The 15,185-nt window shown below is 44.7% G+C and overlaps 1 protein-coding gene across 2 annotated transcripts in view; it reads right to left on the bottom strand.

Moving 5' to 3' along the window:
* Window positions 1–11,611: 11,611 nt before the first annotated feature.
* Window positions 11,612–15,185, bottom strand: part of ALDH1A2 (aldehyde dehydrogenase 1 family member A2) — a 138,455-nt gene continuing 134,881 nt past the window's right edge. The window contains exons 13-14 of one of the 2 annotated variants that reach the window (XM_014581871.2): window positions 13,442–13,531; window positions 11,612–11,853 (exon numbers count right to left, since the gene is read on the bottom strand). In XM_014581871.2, coding sequence (XP_014437357.1) covers window positions 13,459–13,531 — 73 coding nt within the window. In that variant the 3' untranslated portion in view covers window positions 11,612–11,853; window positions 13,442–13,458. Of the gene's footprint in view, window positions 13,532–15,185 lie in introns of both variants that reach the window. The other variant, XM_027765996.1, reaches the window with a different exon arrangement.

Below are 15,185 nucleotides of genomic sequence, written 5' to 3'. Positions count from 1 at the left end.
TGCTGACTATGTGGATGAAAGAATGGCCAAAGGAAAGAGGAAGCTGGGAAAGTGGAAATGGGCTCAAGGAAATAGAGTAGGTGCCAGTGAACCAAGAGTGGGACTGAAACCACATGGGTAAGTTGGGGTTTGAGGAGGAGATGGAGAGAAAGCAGGGAGTGGCTTGGCAGTGGCTGGAGGTTGAGTGGCTCCATCATCTGTACTGTTTCCCCAGCCCAAGGCCTGGAAGAAGTCAGGATTCTAGTCCTGCACTGCTGCTTTTGATTTCCTTCCAATCTCAGTTGCTGTGATAAAACAAGATCAGTCAGACCTCTTGCTCTGACTAGCACGGAGGTGTATGTAGATCAATGTAATGTGAGGAAAGGTCATGGATGAGACAGACATGTTGAGAAGAGGAAGCCAGCCCCGAGGCTTAAACCGCTGTGGAGGACTTGGAGCAAGCACAAGCTAGGAGCAGGACCCAGGTGCCTGGATGCCTAGTCAGGGGTCCCTCCCACCACAGCAGCTGTACCCCAGGGGCTCTAGAGCAAGGAACACTGGATTTTAGGAAGTGCAAAGGAATCCTTCGTGGGCTTGTACACAAAGCCCATACTCAAGTCCAGCTCTGAGGCAAGCCAATTGGATGTTGAGAAACAGGAAACAACGAAGCTATGAAGTAAACTGATCCAAGTGTTGAAAAGATAATTTGTCCAAAAACAGACCCCTGGTGAAGCTCCATTGTGTTATTTATTAGCTCAGGGTAGGAGTATGTGGAAATGCAGGGTTGCTGGGACCATTAACAGATCTTTAGGGCCATTACTGACTCAAATGTCAAGAAGAAGGGCCCCTCTCTCCAGTATTTCCAGCTCCTTCTCTGGGACAGTTTTGCATATGAAATTAGTCAACTTGGGGAAACAATTTTTTCATTTAAACTGGGGAGACACTTTCTACTTTGTCTGGTTTCCTTTTAAGACATAGCTTGGGCTTCACCACTCATTACATTCTGCACCCTCAACTTCCACAAGACTCTGGGCTGGGAGGAGCCTTCCTGGCACAGCTCTGTGTAGGGGGGAGAACTCAGCATACCCTGCAGAAGGACAGAGGATCTGGGGGTAAATGTGGTCATAGCCCTCCAGTCCTAGGGCAGCAATGGCCTTCCACAGATGACGTTGGCAGACAACACAGGACTAAGCCCCACATCTGCGATCTGCCAGTCATTCCCCAACACCTCAACTCAGCTCCCTCGGGCCAGCAGGTGGTGTAGTGGTTAAGGTGCTGGACTCTCACATGGATGACCACAGTTCATATCCTGGACCTGGCAACTTGAAAATCATGACCCGAGCACATGCACACATGCCCCAAATCCCAGGAGGTGAATGGAAGAGAAGGGATTATGGCATGGCTATTCCCCCTGGGGGTGAGTTCTCACTTTCTCTCTCTCTCTGTCTCTCTACAGCGGGGGCATGTGCCCTATGGCAAAACCATAAAAAAAAAAAAGAAAAGAAAAAAAAGAGGCTCCAGAGCAGGCCCAACAACTGTCTTGAACCCAGTTGTCGCATGGCACCTGAGTTATCTGTGGAAAATGTAGATGTCATCTTTGGAAAGAACTCAGAAAGCAGATAGCAGGTTTGCTTCTGCAAAGATGGCTGAGTGTTGAGGACAAGGCACCAGAAGGAAGTCTTCCAACATGCATGTATTTTCTTTCTTTTTTCTTTCCTTTCTCTTCTTCTTTTTTTTTCTTTTTTTCTCTCTCTTTTTTCTTCTTGCTTTTGAATTTTGGACCTAATTCATGTGATGAAACATTCAAAAATAACTAAATAATTCATATGTAAAATCAAATGAAAAACAAATAGAGATTTCTGAGCCCTTTCCCAGTACAATTGGATCTGAATATCCAGAGGGGAAACAGGGTGGCTGTTTTTAACCCCAATTGGATCTGAATATCCAGAGGGGAAACAGAGCAGCTGTTTTTAACCAATTCTCCAAATTGGTTCTGATGCCAGTTCGAAAACTATGGTCCTCGAGGATGACCATTTCCTCCCTGGCCCTCTAAGACTCTGATTTGACAGATAAGAATGCTGAGCTCCAGGAGGGGTCCTGGCTGGGCCAAGTCAGAGAAGCTTAGAAATAGCATGTGAAATCCAGGTTTCCAGGGCAGACCATCAAACCATGGTGACTCTCACCACCACCCTCACTGCAGCCCAACATTTTCCTCTCAGTTCTGCTGTGCTACACATGAAAGGCTTTTCTTGTCCCAGGTCCCCTGCCTTTCAAACCCTGCCTTCTTCAAGCTTTCCTGGCAAATGGAGTGATGATGTCATTAGTGGGTATTAATAGGTTAACATGCTCTGTTCAAAGACACCTCATGAAGCTTTCTGGAAACCTATGGAACTAATGACAGTGCTTTACTTCTGTGAAGTAACTTGTGGGATTCTCTAGGAGAGTTTTCCCAAATTCTATCCCAGGAGGCAAAGGAGAAAGACCTGGGTTTTCCTTGGGGAAGTTATTTCTAGACTAAATAATCTCAAGGTCCCCTTTACCTCTTGAAATTCTATGATATCATTTTTGCCCAACTCTTTTCTATTGCAATCTATTCTAAATAACAGACATTGGAAGATAGAATTGTCCTTTTGGAAAATAGTTCCTGGTAAAACTGGAACTTTTGTAGCTCTGGGTACCGGGAACATGGTTTTAGCCATTTTGGGATTGGTAGGAAAACAAAAGAACTACTCAGGGAAATTTCAGTTTTGATTAAGAAAGAAAAGAGAAGAAACCAAACAAAAGTTAGATGAGAACAGATTGTTCAAATTGGAGCTTTCCATGTTGGGGGAGGGAAAGTTGTATTTTATCACAGACATACCTGATTTCTAGTTTTTTCTGCTGAAGGAGAGAAAAAGTGTGTTGGAGAAAGGGACATCGAAGGAGAGTATCCATTTTTCATTTCTTTGTAGGATCCACAGTAGCAGCTAGGATAAGGAGCTTTGATTTAAGGCTTCTCTCCTGCAGGTGTTTATCAACCATATACTTTGAGTGTATGTGAATTTATCAAATCTTTTTATGAGCAAATTTTTAAATTTGTTATTTTTATATTACATTTAATCACATATTTTACAGAGTATAATATTTCTTTTTATGATTACCATGCATATCAGTCTAACCAAAAACATTACTATACACAGCATCATCAGCAAATAGCTTTTCATTTTTTTCTCAGATTATGATTTTTTATTATAATTTTTTTGAGAGGTTTTTGCTATAGGGTGCATGCACTCGCCAGAAAGGCAGAGAGAGACAGAGAGATAGAAAGCAAGAAATCACCCCCAGGAGAGATGGCCACACTGCAATCCCCTCTCCTCCCTTCTCCTCTCAGGATCTTGGGCATGCATGCACATGCACCCAGTGTGAGTTTAAGCCACTGGGTTTCGACGGTCAACTACAGGGGAGTTCAGCGACATAGCCATTACACTAACTGCTGGTCCCATGTTTTTATTATAATTTTTTAAAAAACATTTGATCATTATATATCATTTGGCTTGTAAAGAGAATTTACCAAACATGAAATACTTCTCAGATCAGCCCAGTTGAGAATACTATACATGTTACCACTAACAAGTAATAAACCATTTCTGCATTCCACAGATGTCATGCCTCTCTATACTCTTCTCTTCTCTATACTCTTCTCTTCCCCTGCCATTTCACACTGCCTTTGGTGCCCATAACTATTTTCACTGTTTTTATGCCCTCCAATATCTCAATCTCTACCATAAAGTGCAGATACTGGTATATATTAGTAGATACCTACAATATCTTTCTTTCATAGCCTGGCTTGCTTCACTCAACAATAAATCTATATTTGACCACTTTCTATCACATGCCAGGGTCTATAATTTGTGTTTTTTTAATGGTTGAATGGTATTCCATAGAGTATATGTGCCACACTTTTTCAATCCATTCATCCGTTTGTGGACATTTGGGTTGGTTCCATGTCTTAGCAATTGCGAATAATGCCGCAATATACATAGACGTCCAAGTGCTTTTTTGACTGAGCAAATTGAGCAAAATCTTGTCCTTTGGGTAGATATTCAGAAGGGGGATTGCTGGATCAAATGGTAGTTCTATTTGTAGGTCTTTGAAGAGACTCCATATTGTTTTCCACAGTGGGGGGACCAATTTAGATTCCCACCAACAGTGTAGGAGAGTTCTCCTTTCACTACAACCCAGCCAACACTTACCATTTTTTGTATTTTTAATTTTTGCCATTCTAACAGGGTTAGGTGGTATCTTTTATGAGAAAATTTCTTTAAAAGAACTTATGTGGTAAAATACACATGAAATTTATAATTTTAACCATTTTTAACTGCATAGTTGTGTTATGTAGTACATTCACATCGTTCTGCAACTATCACTAGCCTTTGTTTCCAGGACTTTTTCATCTTCCCCTCATGGAATGACATTAACAATAATGCCCCGCTTTGCCCTCTCGACCCAGCCAGGCAGTCTTCTACTTTCCATCTCTATGAGTTGGACTCCTCCTGGTACCACATGTAAGTGGAATCATAGAATGTGTTTTTGTGACTGATTTACTTCACTGCATAATGTTTTTAAGAGTCATTCATGTTTTTCTTTTTTTTTAGAGAGAATTTTGTTATATGATGTGTGTGCTCACCAGAGAGACAGAGAAACAGAAAATGAGAAATTATCCCCCCCCCGGGGCGGGGGGATGGCCATGCTATAGTCCCTTCTCTTCCATCTCCTCTCAAGATTCTGGGCACTAACATACACATGGCTGGTGTGAGTTTCAAGTCACTGGATCCAGGACTTGAACTGCAGTGGGCCATGTGGGAATTGAGCAAAATAACTACCATACCATCTGCTGGTCCTATGTTTTGGCTTGTATCAGAATATCCTTCCTTTTGTGTATATATGTGTATATAGGTGTGTATATGGTGGTATGTGTGTATATGGTGGTGTGTGTGTATGGGGTATCTGTATGTGTGTATGGTGTCTGTATGAGGTGTGTGTATGGGGTGTGTGTGTGTGTGTGTGTGTGTATGTGTGGTGTAGCTATGAGGACCAGGAACATTGTTTTAGCCATTTCAACATTGAGTGGGTTGCAAAGACCATTCAGGATAATTTCATTTTTGATCACAAGAGTGTCTTGGGGTTAACTAAAGAATGTACACACACACACACACACACACACTGAGTTTTCCCATTCATCCCTCGGCAGACACTCGGGTTGCCTCTGTCTTTTGGCTACTGTGAACAGTGCTATGAACACTGTGTGGACGCCTGTTGACTCCCTGCCATTAACGAGTTCGGTAGGGATGGGAGGAGCACTGGCAGGGAGGGGCACTGAGGACAGACACCTACTTCAAGTTCTGCATGGCCTTCTCATGGAGCTGGTCCCCTGACCCCATTGCTGTAGATCTGCCCCCACCCTGACCACCACAAGTGGAGTCCTCCCAGAGAGCGCAGGGCCCACACAGTCAGAAGGCTCCTGGAACCGTTTCCCCAAGTACCGCACCTTCCCTTCCTCAGCTGAGACCCAGATGTGTGACTCAAACCCACGTAAATAAGCACCTCTCCCCCCAGTCTCAATGACCTTCGGAATAGGAAAGAATTTAATTGGAGTATATGGGAACAACTCTTCTGGAGTAGGGCTTTAAAGGTTACCAAAACATTTCTAACAATGTGTTAAATAGACAAGACTAAAACTGTGGTTTAGTTTCCTGAAAAGAATTCCTGACAAGCTTATTTATTACAAAGCTCTCTTGATATCTCTGAGGGTATGTGGAAAAAAAAAATGACAAGTGTTTCCAATATGCATGTGGCTTTGTGCATTAATTTATTTGTTATCTTAGAGAGAAAAAAGACAAAGGAAAAAATAAAAAAAAGCCAAATCAGAATCTTGGGTCATCACGCCCCAAGCCAAGCCTGGAGGATGGAGTAGATTTCCAGCATGGGTTTATTTTTCCTAAGTTTTTTTTTCAGGTTATCAATTGGTCTTGTGGGCAAGCCTCGTATCTAGTTTGCAAGAATAACAGTTTCTTGTGGGAACGAAACAGAACAAACAAGCAACAGAGGAATTGTTCTGGGTATTTCTCAGTTTGTTCTCTGCTGTCCTTTTGGCTGAGCTCATTTGGCTTCGGCCCCTGCTTGGGAGAGGGTTCTCATTTTCAGTGTGTGGCCTGAGCAGCCTCTGCTCCTCCTGCAGAGACATACTTTGTAGCTGTGGGGAGGGAAGATGCCTGTTCAGTGTTACCCACCTTCTGGAAGAGTCACCATTCCCTCCCTGAAAACTGCTGTGGTTCATTATCAATATAGAAACAGACACTTCGTCTTCTTCCCAGGCAAAAAAACCACCATGTTCCTCGAGCTTGGTGACCAAAATAATGACAACAATATGTAATCATAACCTCAACACAGAAAACAATGTTCATTCAGCACAAGGTAGTAAAGCCCTTAGGTTAACATCAGTCTCCCTCACCAACTTTACTTTCACTCCTTCTTGCTACCTGTTCTAAACAAATGGGACCAACCTCTTCTGTGTTCAGAAACCTGGGGGTCTCAATGACTCTGCAGGTGGAGAACTGCCAGGGCAGACATGTCATTTTCAGATGGTTCTTTCCAGCCTCCTAGTATTCACCATTACCAGCTCTAATCTCACCATCCAAACCCACCTTAATACAGGTGTCCTCCTGCTTGGCTTCTATGTAGGACCCATCCCGAGGGAATGTGAGAGTTACAGCCTCTTTGGATGATGGTTCTCCTGAATGCTCATCTGTTCATTCATTCATAGTCATTGCTACCATTAGTTTGAGCTCTTGCAAAGGGGCTGCTTAGTACTTTAGGTTCTTATTCCACTTTCATGTCAGCTGTGTAAGGTAGGTCATTTTAGCACGCCACTTCACAGGTGAGAAAATTGAAGGTCTGGATGGCTAATTATCTAAGAGCAACAGCTAGTGAGTTGCAAAGAACTTTGAAGTTCTCTTTGTCCATTGGAGAAGCGCTATGTTGGTGCCAAGCTTCCCTTTCTGGAATTAGTGTGCCAGATCTGAACTTCAGAGACTAGACATGTGATGGGTGGACAACCCTTCCACACACACACGTCCATACACACTCAGCCCCCAGCCTTTCCCTGACATGCCCCTGTCTCCACCTCTCCTTGGCACACATAGACTGGGGCTGGGCGTGGACATTGGTATAGGCTCTGTGAGTGAGTGTGGGCATCACTCCCCACCCCCAGGGCCACCTGGGAGCATGAGCTAATTGTATTAACAAGTGGCATCTGGATTTCAATTTTACACAAATCATGTGTTTGTGAATGAACCTAACTTGGGAATAAGAGACCAGGGCCTCAGTTGTTTAACCAACCGACCTTTCCCTTGGGTTTGCCAAGCTCTGGCAAATCAGAGAACACTCTTGTTCATTGCTGCTCAGCTACCCCCACCCAGAAGTCTTGAAAGTTTTCACTCTACGATACCAACAAACCCCACCCAGAAGTCTTGAAAGTTTTCACTCTCTGAGGAACTGAGAAGAGGCACTCCATTCATTATTCATTATCAGTCATCCATAAATTGGATTCATCTGAGTGGAATAAGAGAGTGCCGATTCTTTCCAGAATCCTAGAATCACTGTTTTTCTACAGTTGGGGTAGGGACTAGAGGGGTCTCTATTCTTTCTAACTCAAGAGTCCAGTTGATGTACTTTTTATCCTACCCCAAATTTAAATATGACACCAGATGCACACTTCTGATAACAGACTGGGGGAACCACGCAGTAAAATGAACGAGGTAACTCGAGCCCCCTTGATAAGTAACATCTGTTTCACAAGGAGGAGGAGGAGGGTTGCTCTTGAGAAACAGAAAAAGCGAGGCCAAAGGACCTTGAAGCCACAGAGAGGTGCTCGTGCTCCTGCAGGAGTGGGGCCGGCGTGCTGGTTTCAGGTTCCCCCACGCTACACAGATAAATGGCCAAAAGAAACATTACCCGAGCAGTTTCACATCAAAGGCTGAATGGCAAGCGGGTCTTCCTTGTAATCTGGCCAATAACCAAGTGAGAATTAGACAACGTGCATGTTTAGGAAGAGGGCTTCATGCCGTTCCAGCGTGGACTTTCCCATGCTCTCATTCCCAGCCGGGCTACCCTGATGAGCAGTTATGTAAGATAGTCACAGTGGCACGGACAGCCTGGCCAGGTCCTGCATGTCTGTGATCTCTGCAGAGTGGAGTGTCTGAATTGTTGAATGTAAGGGACACAGTGGGCCTGAGATACTCAGATGAAGCCTAGTCTCCAAAGAGCTCTCCTAGAAACCTGTACAAAACTATTCTAGAGGGTTGGGGTCCACACAAAATCCTCACACCTGGTTGAGCAATAATGAATTCCCATAGATTAGCAAAGCATTGGAGAGCATTCGCTTTTACTTTTTGTGGTAGTTGAGAACTGTGCATGCACAGATTGATTAACGGAAGCAACCTATCTCCCATGATGTTGCTAAGTCTGCACACACCTCTGCAGAGTGGTGCGCAGGACAAACACCATCGTCTTTATCCAATGGAGAGGAAGTGGAGGCCCCTAGAAGTTAGGTGACAAAGTCACAGTCCTTGTAAACTGTAGATAAAGACCTCCAAGTGAGGACTTCTGGTCACATTCTTGACCCTCTGATGCAACATGCTGTTACTCTCCACCTTGGGCAAAGTTGTCCCCCTGACTTCCCCACAAAACAGGCCTGGAAGAGGTATGCTGTCCTTCCACAGACTGGGTAAATGTTCCTGGAAAGAAGTTAGGGAGAGTTAGAAAAGGAAACCTGTCTCTCATCCGTGAGTTACCCCAGATGATGAAATTTACAAGGGTAGTAATCATGTCTGGCTCACTTGGTATTCTTCCCAGCACCTGTACCAGTGCCTGGTATAACAGCAGACCTATCTGATTAAAACAAAACAAAACAAAACAAAACAAAACAAAACAAAACAAACAAACAAACAAAAACAAAAAAACCCTAACACTGTAGACCTATTGATTCTAAGAAACTAGCCTCCCTTCTTTCTTCCTCTCCCTTTCTAAACTCTTTTTTTTTTTTTATCAGATTGTAGGGACCCATAAGAAGGGTGATAAGACTGTTGTATTTTCTAGCCTCATTCTGATTTCACTAAATTCTTGTCTATTTCTTACCATTTTTAATTTGATTTTGTTTATTATTGCTATTACATTTTAAGCATTCTTGTGACTGACTTCAATATTCTTGAAATACTAGCCAACCAAAAAAGAAAAAAATTAAAAAGCGAATACATGACTATAGAAATACATGTAACTGGCAAAGGGCATTTCTGTCCTGGCCGTACCTGCACCCTCCCTCTGCCAAGAGCATTGCCAACAAACAACAAATTCTGCATGGAAATACCCCCATTGTGATCCTGCTAGAGCTGAAAGGTGGTGAGGAAGACATGCAGATCTGAAGGGTGGGGATCGCTCAGCAAAAGCTCAACTCTATATACCTTTCCAAATCTGACTCACTCTTATTTATTAATTTTAATTATTATTTATATATTTAATCGCTATAGATCATTTAGATTGTAGAGTCTTTACCCAGCATGATGTACACCTCTTGACTCACTCTTTAACAACTACTCCAAGGTCAGTGTCTTCCTCCCCCACCTCAGCCAGCTCATTGAGGTTCTAATTTGTTCTGAGTGGTTTTCATCAGCTGTGAGCTCCTGCCCTCTCTCTGTGGGGTCTGAGGTGAATGACAGCATGGGGAGCAGAGCAGGGAGCAGGTGCTCTGTCCATTCCAGCTGACAGATGCATCTACACAAAGATCCTGCTGTCCATGAGCACAGCAGAGCTCGGGGAAAGGCCTCATCATCCACAGCATAGTGTGGCTGCCTCTCCAGGACCTCAGCTGAGACACCATCAGTCTCTACTTTAGAAAGACAAGGATCCATCCAAAAGTGCCTGATGCGAGAGCTCCTCCCACCACTCAGTTCTCTCCACTCTGCTGCCTGTGTTCCAGCACCTCCTCCCTCTGCTGTTAACTTTGAGGACTTTCCTCCTCCTTGACTGCACACTCCACTTCTGCTGGGCTCATTCCCTGGCCCTGGTCTTGTTTTTATTCTCTTTGTACCTGAAGCCATCACTTTTATATTCGTGCTATGGTCCAGCTGCCCAAGCCACATTCCAATCCCCATTCCCAGTGGCCTGTTGAAGACTTCTCTCTGGCACTGTAGTCTCAGGCCTCTTCAAGTCACATGCCGAAAGCCTGAGGTCAAGATCTTGCTCCAAAACGTTATTCCATGCTTCAGTTTCTGTGGCAGTGGCACTGCCAACTTTCCTACTCACCCAGGTTTGAGAACATATTCATTTATCATTTCATTCTTTTCATTCATTCATCAAGTTCTGGTGACTTTTCCATTGATTTGTTTCCTTCCTTTCCATCTTTGTGGCCCAAGCCAGAATTATGGTAAACTGACCTCATAACCATTCCCGGTTTCTCCTTCTATCCACTTTGCTCCAGACCCAGTATGCCCAAACCACTGTTTCCATTGCTCTCCAGCTCAGAAGCCACTAGTGACTCCCTGACTGCTATCACATGGCCATGGAGCACCTCTGGCTGTCTGACAGTTGCTTGCATGCAGCACCCGCCCTTGCTTGCCCATCTCCGCACTATCACGTGGTATGCCATGTGTGGCTTCCCCGCTGGGCCTTGGTAGGTTATGCCTTTGGCCAGGAATGCTTTGTATGAATGTCTCATTGCAGAGTCCTGGGTCCATACACACTACAATAGCAACTTCCCAAAGAATCCTGAGATGATTACTTCCATCTCTTTCTCGTTTCTGGCTTAATGGCTTCCTATACTGAACATGGGGTGGATTCACTGGGATCCTCACATCTTACAGTGCTGAGTTTGACTCCATACCTGGGGCTGCATTCTCTCCTACCCCACTTTCATCTGAAGGACAAGATGCCAGTAGACAGAACAATGGACCCTCATCCAGAGCCACACATCTCTTTCTCCAGGCTGGACTTAGTCTGGAGCTAAGTCCTCAGGTTTATTGTTTGCCTCACTTGACCAGATTTTGGGTGGAGTGTCCAAGAACTGGAAGGGAGGTGGGGAAGACGTGCAGTTCTAAAGGATGGGAACCACTCCCCAAAGCTCAACTCTGAGACCACAGAGAGCAAACAAAGCTGGTAGTGCAGTCACCATTTACAGCTTTCTTTTTACAGCTGCAAAAAGGTTTCATCAGGTTCTCGGCCTTTGACTTCATTTCACTTCAGTAAATAAAAATACAGCTACTGTTAAGCTCTATCAGCAATGTGAGCTCTTGCTGTGAGAACGGGCCGTACAAGCTCCTCTCCATTTCATGGAGGCCATTCTGAGTGAGACTCACTTCATACATTTCATACATGGTCATGCTTATTTGCCACACAAAAGTATGTACACATATAGATTTTTTAAAAAGTGTCAGAGGATAAGGTGTTGTTTATGTTAATGCATTCTGGATAAATACCCTTCCAGACCCCTGCTCAGTACCCCAAGAGAACAAAACAGCTGAACACCATTGTGGCTGAGGGAAGAACCCAAACATACCTAATGTGACACAAAGACTTTCAAACACAACCAAATAATCCCAAGGAGTACACAATATAAATGCTTTATTGCTAGCACAGAGGTTTCTTTTTAGGTAAATTAAAAGAAATAAATCTTCATGTTCACATTCTGTGTTGCAGTTCAAAGGTAACTGTTTGGTTAGTGGATGTGTTCGGGGACACACGCTCCAGAAGAGTGTGGCGTTCATGTGGAAGAACCCAGAAACATGGCGTCTGTCAAGGCTGCTGAACGCACTGTCGATCGTAAATAACAGCTAGTAGAGATTTCTTTAAACATCAGGAAAGACAAGGGTTATAAATAGAAAACTGGTATGGTTAGAAAGCAGAAATCCATTAAATACACAAGGCTATATATATGTTGCCCATATTCCACGTACTCTTGGTTATGTTTGGCACTTTTAAATAAATGATCTTCATCTAGGTCAAAGACTGGAGCAGATTTGGCAGCTGGAAAGAGAGAAGGAAAGGAAGCTAACACTGCCCACATCAACCTAGGGGATTTACTGGAAAGCAGAAGAGGAGTGTGTGGTTGGAAGGAAAAGGAGACAGACCTGCTTCATGCCCCACCCCCCGATGGTGTGTGGACAAGCCACTGGGTAAGACAGGTGAGCTCTAGTGGAGCACAGCAGCTATGGCCGGGAAAAGCTCTGCAAGCGGGGAGGGGAATCTCCAGACTTGGCCAGACTTTCCAAGGTCACTGCCAATGGATTCGGGGCACATTATTAAGGCAGGACAGGCCCAAGAAACACCTGCAGTACCAGGACTGGCAAGTATTGGTGCCGTGAGGGCTGGAGGGCAGAAGGTACAGATTCCAAATACAGAAATTCATTTAATAAACACTGCCACCCAGGATTGGAAATGGGATTATTCCGGCAAGGCATTCAGCATTGCCAAACTCTTGAGTTTCCTTGGATTGTTTTTTGGGTTGGTTTTAAGATAAGCTTTGGAAAAGATCTTATCTATGAAAAACAACATATCCTGTCTTATTCTAGAAAAACCAAGGAATTTCTCCCTCTCTTTCTCTCTCTCTCTCACACACACAGGTACACACACACAGATACACGTGCGCACACACACACAGATACACACAAACACACACACAGATACACACACACCGACACACACACACCTCAAAGTCATTCAACAAGCTCATCATGTGAACTACACGTGATGAACTCCCATCTTCATCGTCCTCGTCTTCTTTCACGCACGTTATTTACAGATATTTTAAAAACTGGATTGGGTCAGGAATATCTCAAGTTCTTCTTAGTACATCTGCAGTGTACCAGCTCCTGGCATTTTCAGTCTGGTCTGGCTCTAACTAAAACCATTTCATGTTTTGCTTTGAAGAAATGGATAACATGGAATGGTAATTTGGCTGCAAAACCTTGGAAAATTATTCCCGGCCCAAACATCTGCTCCAAATGAGCTCAGCTGAGATCTCCTTGGAAGAGAAAGAGGGGTGGGTGAGCAGAGAGACAGTCTGGAAGGAGGAAAATGAAGATAGTGGAAAGGCCACCTTTCCTCAAGAGGAAGGATCTTTGGGACAAACGGCATCAAATAACACAGCTCCCTTCTTCCATCCCTTGCACTAGAAAGAGATACTAAATGTGCCCAGTAAAGCCTCCTTTCCTTTACCCTTCTGTGCCCCGATATTTGGTATCATTAGGGTGATCCTTTACAGAGTGCCAAGAAACTGCCTAGCTGGTTTGCTTTAGTGGTGCAGCACCTGCCTGGCCTATATGTTATCATTTCAATCTTAAATAAGGACCATGGCTCAACTTTGTATTCCTGAGAGCGGAGCCCTACAGAGAAAGCAGAGAGGGAGAGTTGAGTCGTGCAGGGTGGTCTTCACCTTCCTTCCTTGCCTTCTTACGAGTTCTTCTGGGGGATCTTCACTGTCACAGTCTTAACTTCTGAGTACTCGCGCAAACCAAACTCGCCCCTAAAACACAGAAATGGGCAGTTACTAGATAGCGACAGCCCAGGAAGCCAGCATGAGCGAAGGCAGGAGCCCTGGGAAGGTGTTTACTACTTGCCAAAAAAAAAAAAAAGTAACGGATAGACAAGCCAGCTTTCTTTGGAGAGGAGGAAAAGCTGTCATTCCATCAGAAGTCGTCACTTTGTAAAGTTAAAGCCTGACTTGCCATGCCAATACTGCACAGAAAGGCAATGCCACCTAGCTTCCAGGGGAAGCTAGGAAGAACCTTGGCCAGAGGGCACATGGCCGGCCCTGGGCCAGACCCCTGGGCTGAGCATGGTAGCAGCCTGGCCCTGCCACGTTCTCCCCACAGGCAACACCACATCTTCAGTACTTTGGAGTGCTTTCCCCTCAAAACCTGACTCCTGCCCCTGGACACCTTGGGATGTCTGTTCTAATCTCTCGCGTAGAGATGCAATCTACTTTAACTGACAGGAAATGTGGTGATCTCAGGCCGGGCTTGGCATTCTAGATTCCTTTCATTGTTTCTTAGCTTAGTAAGTACTAAGGAATGCCTAAAGACCTACTGTGGAAAAGCAGAAATCATATGCAATGCCTTATAAACATAATTTGGAATAAATACTATCCACAGCCCCACCAAGACAGGGCAGATTTAGGAAATAAAAATAACTGACTACAAAAAAAAAAAAAAGAAGTGCTACCCAGCTTTTCCTCCAACATTCTCCTCTGACTGCTCCCCCTGGGATCTTGGTCATTACCATTCATTCATTCAACAAACACTTGTTAAGCTGTTACTATAGGGCAGCACTGAGCTTGGAGTAAGCCAAACAGCATAATTGGTCCCAGCCTCCCAGGAGCTTGCAGATGGCTGGGCCTGAGGGCGGGTGGGAGTGGACCACCTGCCTGGGTGATGGGTGACGGGATGTAGCCCTTCCTTGCGTGGGGAGTGGATCTGCTCCAGGGCCAAAGCCTGCTGCCTGCAGTGCTTGTTTCCTTCCACCTTGTCCTCCATTCCCTTGCCTTCACCTCTAAAGATAAAATTTTGCCCCTTTTTTCTAATTCATTGTAAAATCAAGTATGTTTTCCCCTTTAAAATAACAAAACTTCTCTTCCCCCTAACCTTTTAAAGCCACTCTTCAGTGAGGCTTTCCCTGACAGCCTGGGGAGAAGGAGCCCCCTTCATACCTGGACCAAGGCACTCACACATTGGGGGGCATGAAAGAGGGGGGGCTGAGCCTCTGTCTCCCCAACTGAGCTGCATCTTACTAATGGCTTTCTGCCTTCTGCCAAACATGGTGTAGAGCTCACAGTATCAGGCACACGGGCGGCACTCAAAACCTGTGGAAGGGAGGGGGGAATCTGCCTAGTCCCTTCTTTCCAGTTCTACCCTGTCACCAGGACAAAAATGAAACAACACCTAGAGATGTATATGAATATCAAATAAGAATGCCGGGGGTCAGCAGATGGCGTAGAGGTTACATTGCTGGACTCCCATATGGCTGATTGCAGTTCGAGTCCCAGACCCAGTGGCTTAAAACTCATGCTGGGTACATGTGCGATCGTGCCTAAGATCCCAGGAAAGAATGGAGGAGAAGGGATTGCAGCGTGGCTATCCTCTCAGGGAGAGAGGGGGATTGCTCACTTTCCCTCTGTCTCT

The sequence above is a fragment of the Tupaia chinensis genome, unplaced genomic scaffold (genome assembly GCF_000334495.1).
Source record: "Tupaia chinensis unplaced genomic scaffold, TupChi_1.0 Scaffold000063_1, whole genome shotgun sequence".
NCBI lineage: Eukaryota > Metazoa > Chordata > Mammalia > Scandentia > Tupaiidae > Tupaia > Tupaia belangeri.
This window is presented reverse-complemented; position numbering and strand designations above follow the sequence as displayed.